Source organism: Entelurus aequoreus, linkage group LG21 (genome assembly GCF_033978785.1).
Source record: "Entelurus aequoreus isolate RoL-2023_Sb linkage group LG21, RoL_Eaeq_v1.1, whole genome shotgun sequence".
Classification (NCBI taxonomy): Eukaryota; Metazoa; Chordata; class Actinopteri; order Syngnathiformes; family Syngnathidae; genus Entelurus; species Entelurus aequoreus.
The window spans coordinates 11,233,208-11,253,293 of record NC_084751.1 but is presented as its reverse complement, the minus strand read 5'-3'; the positions used below and the strand labels follow the sequence as shown (position 1 = coordinate 11,253,293).

At 42.0% G+C, this 20,086-nt stretch overlaps 1 protein-coding gene and 1 long non-coding RNA gene across 2 annotated transcripts; one reads left to right on the top strand and one right to left on the bottom strand.

Annotated features, from left to right (window-relative positions):
• Positions 1–301: 301 nt before the first annotated feature.
• Positions 302–14,133, bottom strand: LOC133638900 (prosaposin-like). The gene is made up of 10 exons (XM_062031932.1): positions 14,049–14,133; positions 13,934–13,986; positions 9,032–9,106; positions 7,796–7,924; positions 3,995–4,117; positions 3,838–3,918; positions 3,582–3,765; positions 815–873; positions 678–741; positions 302–604 (listed from the first exon to the last, which is right to left on the bottom strand). Exons 1-9 carry the CDS (start codon positions 14,098–14,100, stop codon positions 685–687), a joined length of 813 nt encoding a protein of 270 aa, XP_061887916.1. The 5' UTR covers positions 14,101–14,133; the 3' UTR covers positions 302–604; positions 678–684.
• Positions 483–19,217, top strand: LOC133638901 (uncharacterized). Its single transcript, XR_009823698.1, has 6 exons — positions 483–982; positions 3,551–3,711; positions 12,510–12,587; positions 13,912–13,979; positions 14,054–14,209; positions 18,848–19,217. It is a non-coding gene; the product is annotated as an uncharacterized LOC133638901 (long non-coding RNA).
• Positions 19,218–20,086: the final 869 nt, after the last annotated feature.

Below are 20,086 nucleotides of genomic sequence, written 5' to 3'. Positions count from 1 at the left end.
ATGTTTTTTTTTTTACAGTCTATACGTACAAAAATACATAACAATCACATCCATAGGCAAATATTGTAATAATATAATAAAGTGGATCGTTCACCATTTGCTTAATGATTATTAAACTTTGAGGATATATTATATGTGTATTACTTGTACAGTATATGCATTTTTACATGAGTGTACAATATTTTACAGATCTTGTCATGTTTTTTTTTGTTTTGTTTTTTATTCAATACTCATCCAGGTACTTCAAATCAATTCAATACACGTGGTACAGTACATTGTTATAAAATGTAGACTAGCACAAAATCATAGTGGGCGTACATGAATTTAATTGATATATTTCCTTCTATGCACACATGAATGCCGCTGTTGGAGGGTGTCACATTAATGCTGTCATGTTGCTTACTCAGGTCACAGGACAATACCGGAACCATCGTAAGGGGCACTTAAGGGCGGGGGGACATGTTTTAGGTGTTGGACACGCGGAAGTGGAAGGAATAAGAGCGGGAAGAAAAAGGCAGAAAAAGATGAAGATGATGATCAATGGAATATTATCTCAAGATATTTTTCAGCAACACTTAGCTGGCTCAGTCGCACGAACTCCACTCTAGAGTGGAAGGAACAAAAAACACGTTAGATTATTCATGTGGTTTTTATAAGAAAAGCAGTGAAATGTGTACCTGATGTTCACATTGTGTTGGAGCTGAGGGGCTTCCAGACAAATGTCTGACAGTAGAAGAGAGTCTGTGTGTGTAATGGAGGATTAACGAAACCATTACAAGGATACTGAAAAATGCATAAAAAGTGGACTACTCACTCCACACTTGAGAGAGGTCGGCAGGTCTCTGCACCGGTATGTTGGCACCGTGCAGGGGTCTGGGGGGGAGAAACACACGTTTTGCTTTAAAATGTGTCAACTGCGAGGTTATACTTTGTGGTCTTATGGAAACAAAATACGTTTGTGGACTGACCTGCTTTTAAAAAGGTAAGAAATGTATTATATTACCAGTGTGGCTAACACTAGCTAGCCTTGCACTCTTTGGGTAAAGGAGCAAAACGATAAATATAAAGTATTTTAGCGAAACATTGTATATTAATTGTTTGGCGTGACACTGATAACACTTGATTGTTTTTAATACTTCCGGTGTGAAAATTGGACTTTAAATTAAGTTAAAGTACCACTGATAGTCACACACACACTAGGTGTGGTGAAATTATTCTCTGCATTTGACCCATCCCCTTGTTCCACTCCATCCAGAGAGCAGCAGCGGTGGCCGCACTCGGGAATCATTTTTGGTGATTTAAGCCCCAATTCCAACCCTTGATGCTGAGTGCCAAGCAGGGATTAAAAATGAACACCAATTGAAGCATTTTAAACACTGCCAGACTTAATTCCACCTATTCGACTGATGAATATTATCACAACGACAAATAGACTACTGTTAACCGCAAGTTTGCCTACATGAAGTGTTTTACTGCTCAGTGGCCTTGTGGTTAAAGTGTCCGCCCTGAGATGGGTAGGTTGTGAGTTCAAACCCCGGCCGAGTCATACCAAAGACTATAAAAATGGGAGCCATTACCTCCCTGCTTGGCACTCAGCATCAAGGGTTGGAATTGGGGGTTGAATCACCAAAAATGATTCCCGGGCGCGGCCACCGCTGCTGCTTACTGCTCTCCTCACCTCCCAGGAGGGTGATCAAGGGTGATGGGTCAAATGCAGAGAATAAGTTCACCACACCTAGTGTGTGTGTGACAATCATTGGTACTTTAACTTTAACATGTAAGTGTAAAAAAACAGATTGTGCTTGTTCTATTTTTGAACAAAGAAAACAATCTGAAGTTATCTTTATTTTTAAGTTATCACGCCATGATTTTACCAGTCCGGCCCATTTAGGAATAGATTTTCCTCCATGTGGCCCCTTAGCTAAAATGAGTTTGACACCCCTGACTTACAGTATAGGCATTTTCTCGGGCGCAAAAAACCACCATAAACTATAGACTACTGCCATCTAACGTCTTGGACTTTTAATGTTATACTCGAAAAGACTCAGAAATTTCCTAAAAATGCAATAAAAGTGTAGTTTCAGTATGAAAAACAATTAATATTTGTTAACCGTGTTACAAAAAAGATCAATTAGACTGATACATAATGTTGGATATAAAGAATATACAAACCATTTATTTATTGAGTCAAAAATATTAAAGTTCGATGATTTGGTAAAATTGCAAACAGCTAAAATGATGTACAAAGCAAACTATAACCTGCTACCAAAGAATGTACAACAATTCTTCTCAACTAAAGAGGAGAAATATAACCTTAGAGGAAAATCTAATTTTAAACATTTGTATGCACGTACAACACTTAGAACCTTTAGCATATCTGTATGTGGAATTCAATTATGGAATGGATTAAGTAATGAAGTTAAACATTGTACTGATATTATCCAGTTTAAGAGGTTGTTCAAATGAATAGTGCTTACAAAGTACAAAGAAGAATAATTATGAGAAATACTTTCAACCTTATTGAAAATAAGATATTCTTCATCTCAGTATGTTAATAATGACTGACTTAATTAATTACATATTACAAAACTGTTGTATTACTCATTCACGGATGTCATTTGACTATAAAAAGGTCAGTAAATGAATGTATATATTTGTAAACGCTCTGAAGTAGGAAAGACGTAGGATTAAATAAGCTTTGCTTCTTCCTACTCCTTTTCGGACATGATGTAAAGTGAAGTGATATGAAATTGTGTGATGTATTATGCTGTAAGTGTGTTCATGTTCGAAATAAACTAAAAGAAAGAAAGAAAAAAAATTGTTAACACCAAAGTACCAAAAATTGAGTACCGGTATCGATTTCCTAGGCACCGGTAATTGGTACCGTATCGGTTCAAATGTTGATGGTACCCATTTCTAAAGATGGTGGACTAAAAGATATCATAGTCATCATCCAATCAGAGTCTCTGATGCAATCGTATACTAACCACTCGGTGGCCTAGTGGTTAGAGTGTCCGCCCTGAGATGGGTAGGTCGTGAGTTCAAACCCCGGCCGAGTCATACCAAAGACTATAAAAATGGGACCCGTTACCTCCCTCCTTGGCACTCAGCATCAAGGGTTGGAATTGGGGGTTAAATCACCAAAAATGATTCCCGGGCGCGGCCACCGCTGCTGCTCACTGCTCCCCTCACCTCCCAGGGGGTGATCAAGGGTGATGGGTCAAATGCAGAGGGTAATTTCACCACACCAAGTGAGTGTGTGACAATCATGGGTACTTTAACTTACTGTATCAGTCTTCATTGCATGTTCGTCTGTTGTGCAAAATGTTTGTGATGTTTTGAAGGCAGGATGTGGTCCTAAAGTCGTGCTCGTACTGCTGCTAACAAATTGTAGTTTGGTTGTTAATTCAAAAACGAGGAAATAAGTGACATTTAGTGCACAGCAGGTGGTTACAAAAGCAGAAATATGCCTCCAATTAGGAACAGAAACTTCCACCAGTCTCACTAAAATGATCTTGCGTGTTTTTTCCTTCCACATTCTACAACTAAGGCGCTACTCCGATGCGAGGGTGTGGACCCACCGATGAGGGGACCCTCCTGACTCTGGCACTGGCGCATGAGGGCGCAGATGGCCTGCGGGGTGGCGTAGCTCAGGATGGCGTCCATCACCGTCTTGCCGAACCTGCCGATGACCATCTCGCACTGACCGCGGTAAGACTTGGGGAGAATGCGACAAATGTCCTCCAGCAGTTTCACTATAGCCTCCTGCGAGGACACAAGGCGCGTGAGTTCACAGGTCGCTTTATTAGGCACGCCGTCGGTTGTAAACGCGCTTACCTCAGTCCTGTCTTTGGGCAGCAAGCTGTCCAATGTCTTGATGAAGGAGATGCAGAAGGCGCATGACGTAGTGGGCCTCGCCTAACAAAACCATCAAAATGAAACAACTTCGACAGAGAGATGGATTTTTCTGACAGGTTATTTTCCGAGGCCTCACCCCGCTCACGTCGTCACCCGTCACGGCCGCCGCCTGCAGGGCCTCGCTGACTGAGTAGCTGAGCATTTCCTGCTTGTCGTTGGAGCCGCACAGGCCAATGATTCTGCACATGTCCTGCGGCTTCTGCGTCAACAAATATGAGGTTCTATTAAAGCAGAGATTCTCAAACTGCGGTTCGTGTTTTGAAAAAAGACTGTTATGTATAGGCAGTGTTGGGTTAGTTACTGAAAACCAGTAACTAGTTACAGTTACTAGTTTCAAAAGTAACTCACTTACTAACTCAGTTACTTACACCAAAAAGTGATGCGTTACTGTGAAAAGTAACTATTTAGTTACTTATTTTTTTCTTTTCTTTTTTTTTTAAAGCTCCCATTAATGCCCTTTTAGTAGAGATGTCCGATAATGGCTTTTTTGCCGATATCAGATATTCCGATATTGTCCAACTCTTAATTACTGATTCTGATATCAACCGATACATACAGTCGTGAAATTATGAATAAATAAATGATAAATGTGTTGTACTTGTATAGCGCTTTTCTACCTTCAAGGTACTCAAAGCGCTTTGACAGTATTTCCACATTCACCCATTCACACACACATTCACACACTGATGGCGGGAGCTGCCATGCAAGGCGCTAACCAGCAGCCATCAGGAGCAAGGGTGAAGTGTCTTGCCCAAGGACACAACGGACGTGACTAGGATGGTAGAAGGTGGGGATTGAACCCCAGTAACCAGGAACACTCCGATTGCTGACACAGCCACTCTACCAACTTCGCCACGCCGTCCCTAATTAACACATTATTATGCCTAATTTTGTTGTGATGCCCTGCTGGATGCATTAAACAATGTAACAAGGTTTTACAAAATAAATCAACTCAAGTTATGGGAAAAAAAAATGCCAACATGGCACTGCCATATTTATTATTGAAGTCACAAAAGTGCATTATTTATTTTAACATGCCTCAAAACAGCAGCTTGGAATTTGGGACATGCGGAGGTTGAGGTGGGCGCGGTTGAGGGGGGCAGGGTTGAGTTGGGGGGGTAGGGGGTAGGGGGTAGCAGGGGGTGTATATTGTAGCGTCCCGGAAGAGTTAGTGCTGCAAGGGGTTCTGGGTATTTGTTCTGTTGTGTTTCTGTTGTGTTACGGTGCGGATGTTCTCCCGAAATGTGTTTGTCATTCTTGTTTGGTGTGAGTTCACAGTGTGGCGCATATTTGTAACAGTGTTAAAGTTGTTTATACTTCCACCCTCAGTGTGAACTGTATGGCTGTTGACCAAGTATGCATTGCATTGCATTCACTTGTGTGTGTGAAAAGCCGTAGATATTATGTGACTGGGCCGGCACGCAAAGGCAGCGCGTTAAATGTTTAATGGAGCTCTGTATGTCTCCCTACGTCCGTGTACACAGCGGCGTTTTTAAAAAGTCATAAATTTTACTTTTTGAAACCGATACCGATAACTTTAAAACCGATACCGATAATTTCCGATATTACATTTTAAAGCATTTATCGGCCGATAATATCGGTAGCTCGATATTATCGGACATCTCTACCTTTTAGCCTTCATTTCAGTACTGTTATTGCACTGGAGAATAATACAATCTGTTGATCAACTTGACATGCATTTGCATCACTGAACTCTGCTAAGCCATGTGGTCTACATACAACACACAAAGACAAAGATATGTTTCAAAGGGCCAATTTACTTCAGGCCAGAACAAATTGACAAAACTATTTTAAATAGCTGCAACATAAGATACATAAGTAACAAACAGCATAATAACAACATAGCTGTAAACCTGGCTTCACCCAAGGAAGGCACACATGACATACACAAAGCCTAACCAGGCATTTTTCTCTCTCAAGGAATTGTGAAATAAAATCATGTCTTCATGAGATCAACACTGTACTGAAGCCCAGCACACTACGCATTTCCCCACTTTTAGTTTAGAGAAAAGGAAAGATTGGCCTGGCCCACTAGGATCCTTTATGTTTGTGAACTTTATAGTCTATACATTTAGAGCGATGTGATAATCAAACACTCAAGAAGTCTAGAATGAAAGAGTATATAAGAGAATTGACAGAGTGTGTGTACCTTCAGTGATGAATAATGAGCAGAGGCAGAGTTTGGAGTGTTTACTTTAGCTTGCTTTTCATGTTTATGTACTCACTGTCCACTGTGTCCAGGAACTTGGAAAATGTTTTCGTGCCATTTGCCGTTTGACGCCCGCTATCATGCTAAGTAGCTGCCTGAAATCAGGTGACTCCACTGTAGAAATAGCCTGCATGTCTTCTAGCACATTTGCTGCAATGGCTCTATCAATGTTGTCCCTCCAATAAAATCCAGCCGCTGTTGCTTAGTGGGTGGTGAAGTGTGTCTCTCGTTACTAGCTTTGTCGAAGCATGTTGCTTTTGTAGCTGTTTCAGCAGATTTGAATTGCTGTTTTGGGCAGTAGATAGGATCTTTGATCCAAGACACAACTTACATTTAACTAAAATGTTCTTTTCTTTGTGCTCGACAAAAGAAAAGTAATGAGAATATCTCCATGTTAAGAAACTCGACTTCTGCTCCGCCATGATGTCTTGTTAGTAAACACAGACACGTGTCGTCCCCCCCCCCCACACACACGTAACGCGCCTCTTGTGACAGAGGAAGAATCAGAAGGATGACACTGCAACTCTCCAATAAAACACACTCAGATCTTCTCACTTTCTAGCCGATACTACATAAAAAAATAACGCAGTAATGCATCATGTCGTAACGGTAACTGAGTTGCTGAATATAAAAAATAACGCGTTAGACTACTAGTTACCGCCGAAAATAACGGCGTTACAGTTAGTCCCAACACTGTCTATACACTACCGTTCAAAAGTTTGGGGTCACCCAAACAATTTTGTGGAATAGCCTTCATTTCTAAGAACAAGAATAGACTGTCGAGTTTCAGATAAAAGTTCTCTTTTTCTTGCCATTTTGAGCGTTTAATTGACCCCACAAATGTGATGCTCCAGAAACTCAATCTGCTCAAAGGAAGGTCAGTTTTGTAGCTTCTGTAGCGAGCTAAACTGTTTTCAGATGTGTGAACATGATTGCACAAGGGTTTTCTAATCATCAATTAGCCTTCTGAGCCAATGAGCAAACACGTTGTACCATTAGAACACTGGAGTGATAGTTGCTGGAAATGGGCCTCTATACACCTATGTAGACAAACCAGACATTTGCAGCTAGAATAGTCATTTACCACATTAGCAATGTGTAGAGTGTATTTCTTTAAAGTTAAGACTAGTTTAAAGTTATCTTCATTGAAAAGTACAGTGCTTTTCCTTCAAAAATAAGGACATTTCAATGTGACCCCAAACTTTTGAACGGTAGTGTATGTAATATATGTCTGTTTTTTGCCATTTGTTTACACTATTTAATTTACTGTCATGATAATAAATAAATATATCCACTAAGTGTCGCCAAAACACAAATTACCACTGCACCTCAAAAGTGTACAAGGTTAGTGTTTCATACCTGCCAATGTTCTTTGAGTAATTTCACTTTATCACACCTTTTTCTAACACTACAAAATATTAAAAATATGTACTTTTATGCCAAAGGGTTAGTGTTTTTCATACCAACTATTATTCTCTGACTTATTTCATTCGAGCAAACCTTTTTAAACGTTCCACACAACAAAATAAAAGTGTGTAATATAATTCCTGCTAATATGGTATCTGAATAATATCGGTATCGGCCAACACTCGAGGCTCCAATTTCGGTATCGTGAAAAAGTTGTACGGGGACACCCCTACAACTTACCGCTACAACGGTGATGAAGCTGATGGCCATCGGCAGGATTTTGTCCACCTCCTGCTTGCAGAGTTCAATCACGCTAGCTTTCCCAGGCAGGTGGTTACATAGGTTGCCAATGCCCTCTGTGATCTTTCTCTGGAAAAACAAAAAACAGCTGAATTAGTGTTATTATTCAATAAAAAATCAGTGCAAAACTAGAAAAGCACTCAGAGTGCACATCCGCCAGGCCTTACAAAAGTCTTCCTCTTGGCCTCTTACCGGGATAGACCGGGGCGGTGGTTCCTCTCTTTAAGAAGGGGAACCGGAGGGTGTGTTCCAACTATCGTGGGATCACACTCCTCAGCCTTCCCGGTAAGGTCTATTCAGGTGTACTGGAGAGGAGGCTACGCCGGATAGTCGAACCTCTGATTCAGGAGGAACAGTGCGGTTTTCGTCCTGGTCGTGGAACTGTGGACCAGCTCTATACTCTCGGCAGGGTCCTTGAGGGTGCATGGGAGTTTGCCCAACCACTCTACATGTGCTTTGTGGACTTGAAGAAGGCATTCAACCGTGTTCCTCGGGAAGTCCTGTGGGGAGTGCTCAGAGAGTATGGGGTATCGGACTGTCTGATTGTGGCGGTCCGATCCCTGTACGATAATATTTATTAATATTTTATAAATAATCAAAGCCTTTTTCTTATCAAATAATTGATTTAGTCGATTAATTGTTGCAGTCTTATTGCAAATCAGGAGGGGAAAAAAAAATCGTAACAAAAGTGTAAGGCAGGTCTCTCTTTGGGTGGCGACAAGGTAGGCGCAGCAGTTTAAAAAAAATGAAGAAAACCTACAAAGCTTGTCAAAGGTAAAATACATCCATTTTTAGTTCCCACACTGGGAGAGTAAACAAAGTCTGTGGGGTGTGCAGGAAATCGTCGCCTTAGTAAATTAGGACATTTGACCGTCAGTGTGAGTATTTGGGTTTCCTGTTGTTAGTCATTAAGAGCAGACTTTTACTCCGCAGAAGTCTGCTCTAACTAAAAGGCCTGAATGAAGCTGTTTAACTCCCCACTATTCACATCCCGCTGATTAAAAACCTGGCATACCATTCCAGGAATTTGCGGTGGAATTCTCCTTTTCTTTTGTATCGATACAAAAGGCAACTGTAGATAGCGTTGTGTGTTGTATGTACGTGTGTGTGTACCGTGGAGGGTATCAGCAGTGTGTCGATAACGGTCAGGAAGGAATGTGTTTGCCGCTAACCCACCTGGAGGTCTGCGTTGGAAAGCAGGTCAACAAGGAGGTTCACTATTTGGGTGCAGTCGTCACACGGGCTGCCAGCCTGTGGACGCAAAGTCAAGGTGGGAATCATTTTTACGTACACAAGTATCCAGACACAATCTGTGATCAAATAATACATCAGGGGTTAGACAATACTTTGTTTTCCACCCTAAATCCTGAATTTTCATCATAGTCTGTGGGACAATTGTATGCTTTCAACTTTGTGGGAGGAGTTTGGGGAAAGCCCTGTTTTCTGTTCCACGGTCCATAAACACACACCTCAGCGACCACTGGCATCATACTGTAAATACAATATTCCCAAAGTCACCCTCAACAATCATGTAGAACAGAGGTGTCAAAGTCGTTTTCACTGAGGGCCACATGGCAGTTATGTTTGGCCCCAGAGGGCCGCGTCTAACAGTGAATATTATTGCCGGTACACAATTTTTTATGCATTTTATTATTCGATTTTTTTTTTAAACTAAAATGTAAAAAAAAATATTGGTAAGTTGCAATAATTTCGCCTCAAAATGTAGTGTATATTACTGTAAATGTAAAAAAAGTACTGGTATTTTTATGGTTAAAAAAAAAAAGGCTGCCCAGTTGTAATTTGCGAAAAGCAGGAAGGGGCACCGTAGCCATACCCGGCCAACAGAGAAATCATCGGTTCTCACTTTTTTAACTCACTCAGAAAAAATTTAAATATTTCATTCATTTATTTTTCCTCATTTAATATATTCTTTACAAGTATTTTAATTTTGACAGTACAACATACGGTACACTACCGTTCAAAAGTTTGGGGTCACATTGAAATGTCCTTATTTTTGAAGGAAAAGCACTGTACTTTTCAATGCAGATAACTTTAAACTAGTCTTAACGTTAAAGAAATACACTCTACACATTGCTAATGTGGTAAATGACTATTCTAGCTGCAAATGTCTGGTTTGTCTACATAGGTGTATAGAGGCCCATTTCCAGAAACTATCACTCCAGTGTTCTAATGGTACAATGTGTTTGCTCATTGGCTCAGAAGGCTAATTGATGATTAGAAAACCCTTGTGCAATCATGTTCACACATCTGAAAACAGTTTAGCTCGTTACAGAAGCTACAAAACTGACCTTCCTTTGAGCAGATTGAGTTTCTGGAGCATCACATTTGTGGGGTCAATTAAACCCTTAAAATGGCCAGAAAAAGATAACTTTCATCTGAAACTCGACAGTCTATTCTTGTTCTTAGAAATGAAGGCTATTCCACAAAATTGTTTGGGTGACCCCAAACTTTTGAACGGTAGTGTATGTTTTAAATGCTGATGCGGGTTCATTGATTTTTAAATGTGCCGAAATATAGCCTGTTATGTACACTGTCTTGGTGATTCAATGCCCAGTAGTGCACAAGTGTGTTTCTCTATAACATTTCTCCAGCCTTGGTCATGTGGTGACATACATTATGGTATTTTGAGGGGTATTTGTTAAAGTTGGACTAAGTAGGACATCACTGAAGGCCTAGGTGGGAAACGCACAGCCCGCCACTGCTATAAGATATTTGCCCTAAATTAAGCATTTTTCAAGCGTAGATGTGGCTAAATCAGTGGTTCTTAACCTTGTTGGAGGCACCGAACCCCACCAGTTTCATATGCGCATTCCCGAACCCTTCTTTAGTGAAAAATATATATATATTTTTTTTTCAAATTCAAGACAAAGTTATATGTTTTTGGTAACACTTTAGTATGGGGAACATATTCTAAGTAACAAAGACTTAATTTAGAGTTATTTGGTTAGGGTTAGAGCAGGGGTGTCAAAGTCAAATCGACGGAGGGCCAAATAAAAAATTTAGCTACAAGCCGAGGGCCGGACTGTTCGAATGTTCATTGAAAAATTTTTAAATGACGCATATAGTCTAGTGAACCTAATTGAACCTACTGAAAACCTAACAAATATATTCCAATATGATCAGATAAATAAAGCAATATTTTCTTATGGCTCTGTCAGTAATCTTTAATTTTCAACAGACACAAAAGACAAATTTCCTTTATATAAAAATCCCCATAACATGAACATTAAATGAAAGAAACCGGTATTCAAGGCACCATCAGTAGCCTATATTTTCTATTTTAGCAAAAGTGGGCTAAATTTACTTCAAAGAAAAAAACAATAATAGCAATTTTCTATCATCCACTCAACTGAAATATTTTTAAAATATAATTAAATTGAAATACAATAAAATAAAGTGCAAAAATCTATAAATCAAAAACAACACTTTGTTTAAGGAGAAGTAACATGCAGTGAAAACAAATATTAAACGTTAACTTTTAAACTTGAATTGAGTAAAAACTCTAAATATGTGATTGCACAGTAATGTTCACATTAAACCCCCCTCCTCCCTCCGTGGGAGGGAGGCGAGTTGGGTGCCCGAAACCCCCCGCTGGTTTCGGCCCGCCCCTTGGCGCGCGTGGCACGGCGGGCTCCGCGACCCGACGGCTGGCCCTTGTGGCTTGACGGCGGGCGCGTCCCGACGGGCCGCGCGTAGGGGTCAAACGCAGAAGTCTCAGGGCCTCGTGGTGAGGGGGTGGCCTGCGGGTTTCGGCCCGCTTGACCCCCCCGCTCCGCTTGGCGCGCGCGGCACATGACGGGTTCCGCCACCGACGCTCGGGCTGCAGCCCGACGGTGGTGCGGGCCCGGCGGTGACGCGCGGTTTGGGGAAACAAAGCAGAAGTCTCAGGGCCTCGGGGCCGGGTTTCGGCCCGCCCCCTTGGCGCGCGTGGCACGGCGGGCTCTGCGACTGACGGCCGGGCTGCAGCCCCCTTTCGGAACCTTGGACCGGCATCCGCTTGGTGCGTGTAAAAGATCTGCGGTCTGCGGGCCGGTTCTAATAATAAATCAAGATCATCCCAAGGGCCGTAAAAAACCTTCTCGCGGGCCGGATATGGCCCGCGGGCCTTGACTCTGACATATGTGGGTTAGAGGGTTAGGGTTATAGTAAGGCAATGCCGAATAAGACATTGATAAGTACTTAATAATGACTAGTTAAGAGCCAATATGTTACTAATTTGCATGTTAATAAGCAACTAATTAATGGTGAATATGTTCCCCATACTAAAGTGTTACCATGTTTTTTTACTGGTGCACAAAATGAACCGTGCATGAACATTACCTTGTTAAAAAAAAAAACCCAACACAGTGCATAAACTCACAACAAATTGCACACCTGCAAATCAGTCTGACTTCTGCTGTTGCCGTATCCGTAATACGCAGATAGGGAGAAGTTTTTATTTACACGATGAGTCGGGTGTGTCTTGACCTCCGCCGAACCCCTGAGCCCGACTCACCGAACCCCTAGGGTTCGATCGAACCCAGGTTAAGAACCACCGGGCTAAATGAAGTAAAACTACAATAATGTTGGCCACTAGAAGAGACCAAACCAGTTAGAGCGTAAAGGTAACTAAAGGCTGTCATTTTATGTCTAGGTGTCACGTGGGGGTCGTATATTTATGCGGGGTCGTTCTCCCGGGATGCAGACGGACAACTCTGGACAAAGCGTGAAGGTAGGATATGATTTGATCTTTGTAAATCATAACACACACAAAAAACAGGAAGCAAACCAAAGGGCTGCGTGACGATCGTACGGGAAGCTAAGGTAACCACTTAGCACAGGAATCATAAGCTCAGAAACGAGAATACCAACGTAACTGTTGCAAATAGCAAACAACGAAGCCAGACTGAGCGTGGCGAGAAAGATGAATAAATAGCTGTCTGATTAGTGCTCGACAGCAGGTGAGCGCGCCGACCACTAACCAGAGGCAGGTGAACCCAATTAGTACCCATGGTAACCAAAACAAACCCAGAGGTGCACAAAACAGGAGCTAAGGGAGTCCAAAACTAACAGAACATGACTAAAGAAAACATGATCCGGGCCACGGATCATGACATCTAGAGGGCTCTAAAAATGTTGAAAATATACACTACCGTTCAAAAGTTTGGGGTCACCCAAACAATTTTGTGGAATAGCCTTCATTTCTAAGAACAAGAATAGACTGTCGAGTTTCAGATGAAAGTTCTCTTTTTCTGGCCATTTTGAGCGTTTAATTGACCCCACAAATGTGATGCTCCAGAAACTCAATCTGCTCAAAGGAAGGTCAGTTTTGTAGCTTCTGTAACGAGCTAAACTGTTTTCAGATGTGTGAACATGATTGCACAAGGGTTTTCTAATCATCAATTAGCCTTCTGAGCCAATGAGCAAACACATTGTACCATTAGAACACTGGAGTGATAGTTGCTGGAAATGGGCCTCTGTACACCTATGTAGATATTGCACCAAAAACCAGACATTTGCAGCTAGAATAGTCATTTACCACATTAGCAATGTATAGAGTGTATTTCTTTAAAGTTAAGACTAGTTTAAAGTTATCTTCATTGAAAAGTACAGTGCTTTTCCTTCAAAAATAAGGACATTTCAATGTGACCCCAAACTTTTGAACGGTAGTGTATTTTGAAAGTGGTAAACATGTTTTTTATGCTCTAGATATAAACATTTTAAATGCATAATGAATGACTTGTACTTTGCTGGAATTAATTTATTGCAGTCATGGCCGGAAACCAATAATAGCGATAAACGACTGTATATTTTTTGTGTTATTAACACTACAGTGCAGTTATAACACGGCCAAATACTTGTTTCAATATAGTGCATGCATGTCCTTAAAAACCAACAATTCAACAATGCAAAATTGTGCCATTGCCTAATTATGCCAAAAGTACACAAATACAATATGTCTTAGTATAGGCTTTACACAATTTTTTTTTGATCAATTTAACTTAAAAATGAAAGGGCGTTGTCTTTATACCATATTAAACTATTTCAAATGATAGTAGGGAAGAAAACATCGCTTACCACCAGCGCTGTGTCCTGTGTGTCTTGAAAGGCATCACCATTAAAGGTCAGAGCTGCAAAGAAAATGTGTATTCCGCGTAATTGCGTCATTACATGATTATATCTTGTGTCTTACCGCAGCCTTGGAGACCAGCAAGGAGAAACAATGCAAAGGTGATGGAGGTCATCGTCTCGTCTCGTCTGGAATCAACAGCTTCTGAAATGGAATCTGCGCGAGGCGTCACAAAATGCAGCTTTTATGTCACACCGCAAGTGCCTTACCCACCAGGTTTTAAGGTGAGGGAAAAAAATGTGAAGGCGTGTGTGATAAAAATTGTAGTGGAACCATCCCTTTTCACTTCCTCACAGGTGCAACCAAGTCACCAGATGTACTTCAGAGTAGTTCTAGTTCTGCAGTTGAGGACTGCATCTAACTATTGAGGCATTTTTTTCTGTTTGCATGTTTCCAAATCAAATTATCCATCTGCTTTGTAATCTTTGAAATCCTAAAAAAATGCACATTGGTAATGTAATTTTACATTTTGAATGTACCTTTAACCTCTGTTAAAAAAAACAAAGGCAGACAGTCTATACCAGACCCGGGCACATTAAGGCCCGGGGGCCACATGTGGTCCGTTAAGTTTTTCAATCTGGCCCGCCAGACATTCCCAAATCATTTTTTTAGATCTTTAGAATGGAAAGTGTAGCTGCCATTATGATGTGCAGTGATGTTTTCTAAAGACCGTAAGTCTTAAACTATACAAAGTATTTCAATGGTTGGAATCTGCACTTTTGCATGATATACTAGTTACTATGGCATACTTGCCAACACTCCCGTTTTTAGCGGGAGAATCCCGGTATTCAGCGCCTCTCCCGACAACCTCCCGGCAGAGATTTTCTCCCGACAAACTCCCGGTATTCAGCCGGAGCTGGAGGCCACGCCCCCTCCAGCTCAATGCGGACCTGAGACTGAGTGGGGACAGCCTGTTCTCACGTCCGCTTTCCCACAATATAAACAGCTTGCCTGCCCAATGAACGGAGAAGTTAAACAGGACAATACTGCCATCTAATGGATAGCCAACGGAACACTGAAATTCAAGTTTGTTTGTTTTTTTCTATGTAAATAAAATAAATATATATATATATATATATATATATATATATATATATATATATATATATATATATATATATATATATATATATATATATATATATATATATATATATATATATAGCTACAATTCACTGAAAGTCAAGTATTTCATACATACCCCTCCCTCTCGATATTGGAGGTCTCAAGGTTGGCAAGTCTGTACTATGGTAATCTAATTAGTTACTATGGTAATCTAATTAGTTACTATGGTAACCTAAGTCACAGCAGCTCAGACGAGGCACCAAGCAGTGTGGGTGGGGAGCGTTTCCACAGACTGTTTCCAGAGCGGCCAGCTTGAAATGTGGGTGTCAGGGACAGACGCGGAAGGAGATTTTTACAACAAAGTTCTAAAGTTTAGTGATATATCACATATATCAGATTGTAGCTGAGTTTTTTTTTTTTTTTTTACCCTTTGCGTTCATATGTGTTTGTTGCATTTTTGTTGTGTTTCGCTTGATTGTAAAATAATGTCGATGGAGAGGGGTTGTGACGTTCATATGTTGTCAATATTCAGTGTTTTATCCTTCATAGTTAAAACCTCTAAAGCACATATGTCAGAGTCAAGGCCCGCGGGCCATATCCGGCCCGCGAGAAGGTTTTTTACGGCCCTTGGGATGATCTTGATTTATTATTAGAACCGGCCCGCAGACCGCAGATCTTTTACACGCACCAAGCGGATGCCGGTCCAAGGTTCCGAAAGGGGGCGAGCGGCCCGCCGGGACGCGCCTGCCGGCCGAAGGGCTGCAGCCCGGCCGTCAGTCGCGGAGCCCGCCGTGCCACGCGCGCCAAGGGGGCGGGCCGAAACCCGGCCCCGAGGCCCTGAGACTTGTGCTTTGTTTCCCCAAACCGCGCGTCACCGCCGGGCCCGCACCACCGTCGGGCTGCAGCCCGAGCGTCGGTGGCGGAACCCGTCATGTGCCGCGCGCGCCAAGCGGAGCGGGGGGGTCAAGCGGGCCGAAACCCGCAGGCCACCCCCTCACCACGAGGCCCTGAGACTTCTGCGTTTGACCCCTACGCGCGGCCCGTCGGGACGCGCCCGCCGTCAAGCCACGAGGGCCAGCCGTCGGGTCGCGGAGCCCGCCGTGCCACGCGCGCCAAGGGGCGGGCCGAAACCAGCGGGGGGTTTCGGGCACCCAACTCGCCTCCCTCCCACGGAGGGAGGAGGGGGGTTTAATGTGAACATTACTGTGCAATCACATATTTAGAGTTTTTACTCAATTCAAGTTTAAAAGTTAAAGTTTAATATTTGTTTTCACTGCATGTTACTTCTCCTTAAACAAAGTGTTGTTTTTGATTTATAGATTTTTGCACTTTATTTTATTGTATTTCAATTTAATTATATTTTAAAAATATTTCAGTTGAGTGGATGATAGAAAATTGCTATTATTGTTTTTTTCTTTGAAGTAAATTTAGCCCACTTTTGCTAAAATAGAAAATATAGGCTACTGATGGTGCCTTGAATACCGGTTTCTTTCATTTAATGTTCATGTTATGGGGATTTTTATATAAAGGAAATTTGTCTTTTGTGTCTGTTGAAAATTAAAGATTACTGACAGAGCCATAAGAAAATATTGCTTTATTTATCTGATCATATTGGAATATATTTGTTAGGTTTTCAGTAGGTTCAATTAGGTTCACTAGACTATATGCGTCATTTAAAAATTTTTCAATGAACATTCGAACAGTCCGGCCCTCGGCTTGTAGCTAAATTTTTTATTTGGCCCTCCGTCCATTTGACTTTGACACCCCTGCTCTAAAGGCTTAGTTGGCCACATGTGTGGACAGCACCTTTTAGCTCTTATTTCCAAAATTGCGTACACTACTGAATTGGGGTCTTATGGCCTGCTTATGTGGACACTTATACTGCCATCTGGTGGTGTCAGAAGAGTATAACACAATGGAATTTGGAAAAAAAAGTGTAAAAATAAGAATTAGCATGTCACTAAACATGAAGTACACGTTTGTTACTTATGGACTAAGTATATCATATAAAAAGATGATTCTTAGTTTTTATTCTAATTAGGGTCCAATAAGACCAAATAGCAAAGAGAAATAAAAAAAAGCATGTAAACAAACAGCTTGGGCCTTAAGAGGTTTTTAATTAATATTGTAAAACCCACATTCTTTATTTTCATGTACATTCTGGGTGTCTCATTCAGTAAAAAAAAAAAGTAAATTCCATTCAGTTTTTTAAGGCTGTCATAACGATTTTAGCATTCAATCAGACATTATTGTGAGGTTATGTATTAGTGATCCTAAAAATCAGATATACCAGCCGCGTACACATTTTTTTCTCTAAATAATTGCCCAGGCCTGGTTTAGAGAGTAGCTGAAAAACGAACATCCCCAACTTCAAAGAACAGCAGCCGCCACTGGTCTCCGATAACACCAGAGAAAGGTGCTAGATTTGTTGATAATCGTTTTAGAAAAAGTCACTAAAAGAAAACAAATTCTCCACAAAGTACATTGTACAATGAGCAGCAACAATTTAAAAATAGAGCAAATTGATTCTATTAAAGAAATATAGGGTCCTTGAGGGTGCATGGGAGTTTGCCCAACCTGTCTACATGTGCTTTGTGGACTTGGAGAAGGCATTCAACTGTGTACCCCGGGAAGTCCTGTGGGGAGTGCTCAGAGAGTATGGGGTATCGGACTGTCTGATTGTGGCGGTCCGCTCCCTGTATGATCAGTGTCAGAGCTTGGTCCGCATTGCCGGCAGTAAGTCAGACCTGTTTCCAGTGAGGGTTGGACTCCGCCAAGGCTGCCCTTTGTCACCCATTCTGTTCATAACTTTTATGGACAGAATTTCTAGGTGCAGTCAGGGCGTTGAGGGGATCCGGTTTGGTGGCTGCAGGATTAGGTCTCTGCTTTTTGCAGATGATGTGGTCCTGATGGCTTCATCTGGCCAGGATCTTCAGCTCTCACTGGATCGCTTCGCAGCCGAGTGTGAAGCGACTTGGTTGAGAATCAGCACCTCCAAGTCCGAGTCCATGGTTCTCGCCCGGAAAACGGTAGAGTGCCATCTCCGGGTTGGGGAGAAGATCTAACCCCAAGTGGAGGAGTTCAAGTACCTCTGAGTCTTGTTCACGAGTGAGGGAAGAGTGGATCGTGAGGTCGACAGGTGGATCGGTGCGGCGTCTTAAGTAATGCGGACGCTGTATCGATCCGTTGTGGTGAAGAAGGAGCTGAGCCGGAAGGCAAAGCTCTCAATTTACCAGTCGATCTACGTTCCCATCCTCACCTATGGTCATGAGCTTTGGGTTATGACCGAAAGGACAAGATCACGGGTACAAGCGGCCGAAATGAGTTTTCTCCGCCGGGTGGCGGGTCTCTCCCTTAGAGATAGGGTGAGAAGCTCTGCCATCCGGGAGGAGCTCAAACTAAAGCCGCTGCTCCTCCACATGGAGAGGAGCCAGATGAGGTGGTTCGGACATCTGCTCAGGATGCCACCCGAACGCCTCCCTCGGGAGGTGTTTAGGACACGTCCGACCGGTAGGAGGCCACGGGGAAGACCCAGGACACATTAGGAAGACTACGTCTCCCGGCTGGCCTGGGAACGCCTCGGGATCCCCCGGGAGGAGCTAGACGAAGTGGCTGGGGAGAGGGAAGTCTGGGCTTCCCTGCTTAGGCTGCTGCCCCCGCGACCCGACCTCGGATAAGCGGAAGATGGATGGATGGATAAAGAAATATATTTCTTAATACTAATTAATAATGCCAGAGATTTGTTTTTAGATTATGCCTAAAAAAATGTTTTTGCCTTTTTTTTTACATTTTTATAGATGCATCATTGCTGATTGCCTCTACTCACGTGCCCACCACCACAAGTATGTTGTTTAGTGTGTGGGAAACACTGCTTTGGCCTTGGTGCAAGTCTGTATTTTACCATTTCTATGTGGCCATTCTAATAATGGCTGCCTCAAGCCTTTGCACCGTAGTGTAGATTCTGTGTGTGTTGTTTCCTCACATTGCATTAAGGTGAGATCATTTCTCTCAATCTGCACTTTTAGATGTCACGTGTGTAAATTTGAGGAGGGAACTACAAGGCAGGACAGGGTGTTTGCCCAGCATGTTCACACCATATTTGCAGTGGGATGTTGAAAGATCAGGTTCATCCATAGGGCTTATTATACTGTATATAGAAGGATTAAACTCGCACCAGATAGACGTCATGAAATACAGTGCATGCGGAAAGTATTCGCAGCGCTTCACTTTTTGTTATAGCCTTATTGCAAAATGGAATAATATATTTTTTGTAGAGATGTCCGATAATATCGGACTGCCGATATTATTGGCCGATAAATGCTTTAAAATGTAATATCGGAAATTATCGGTATCTGTTTCAAATAGTAAAATTTATGACTTTTTAAAACGCCGCTGTACGGAGTGGTACACGGACGTAGGGAGAAGTACAGAGCGCCAATAAACCTTAAAGGCACTGCCTTTGCGTGCCGGCCCAATCACATAATATCTACGGCTTTTCACACACACAAGTGAATGCAAAGCCTACTTGGTCAACAGCCATACAGGTCACACTGAGGGTAGACGTATAAACAACTTTAACACTGTTACAAATATGCGCCACACTGTGAACCCACACCAAACAAGAATGACAAACACATTTCGGGAGAACATCCGCACCGTAACACAACATAAACACAACAGAACAAATACCCAGACCCCTTGCAGCACTAACTCTTCCGGGACGCTACAATATACACCCCCGCAACCCCCTACCCAAAACCCCACCCACCTCAATCTCCTCATGCTCTCTCAGGGAGAGCATGTCCCAATTTCCAAGCCTTTGTTTTGAGGCATGTTGAAAAAAATAATGCACTTTGTGACTTCAATAATAAATATGGCAGTGCCATGTTGCCATTTTTTTCCATAACTTAAATTGATTTCCTTTGGAAAACCTTGTTACATTGTTTAGTGCATCCAGCGGGGCATCACAACAAAATTAGGCATAGTGTGTTAATTCCACGACTGTATATATCGGTATCGGTTTATATCGGAATCTG

Bases quoted from the DNA above. Each gene is read 5' to 3' on its own strand.
- LOC133638900 (XM_062031932.1), bottom strand. From the start codon at position 14,100: ATGACCTCCATCACCTTTGCATTGTTTCTCCTTGCTGGTCTCCAAGGC. The intron at 7,925-9,031 runs GTGGGTTAGCGG...TTGTTTTTCCAG, and splicing joins TTTCCAACGCAGACCTCCAG to AGAAAGATCACAGAGGGCAT. The intron at 3,919-3,994 runs GTGAGGCCTCGG...TGGTTTTGTTAG, and splicing joins CGGGTGACGACGTGAGCGGG to GCGAGGCCCACTACGTCATG.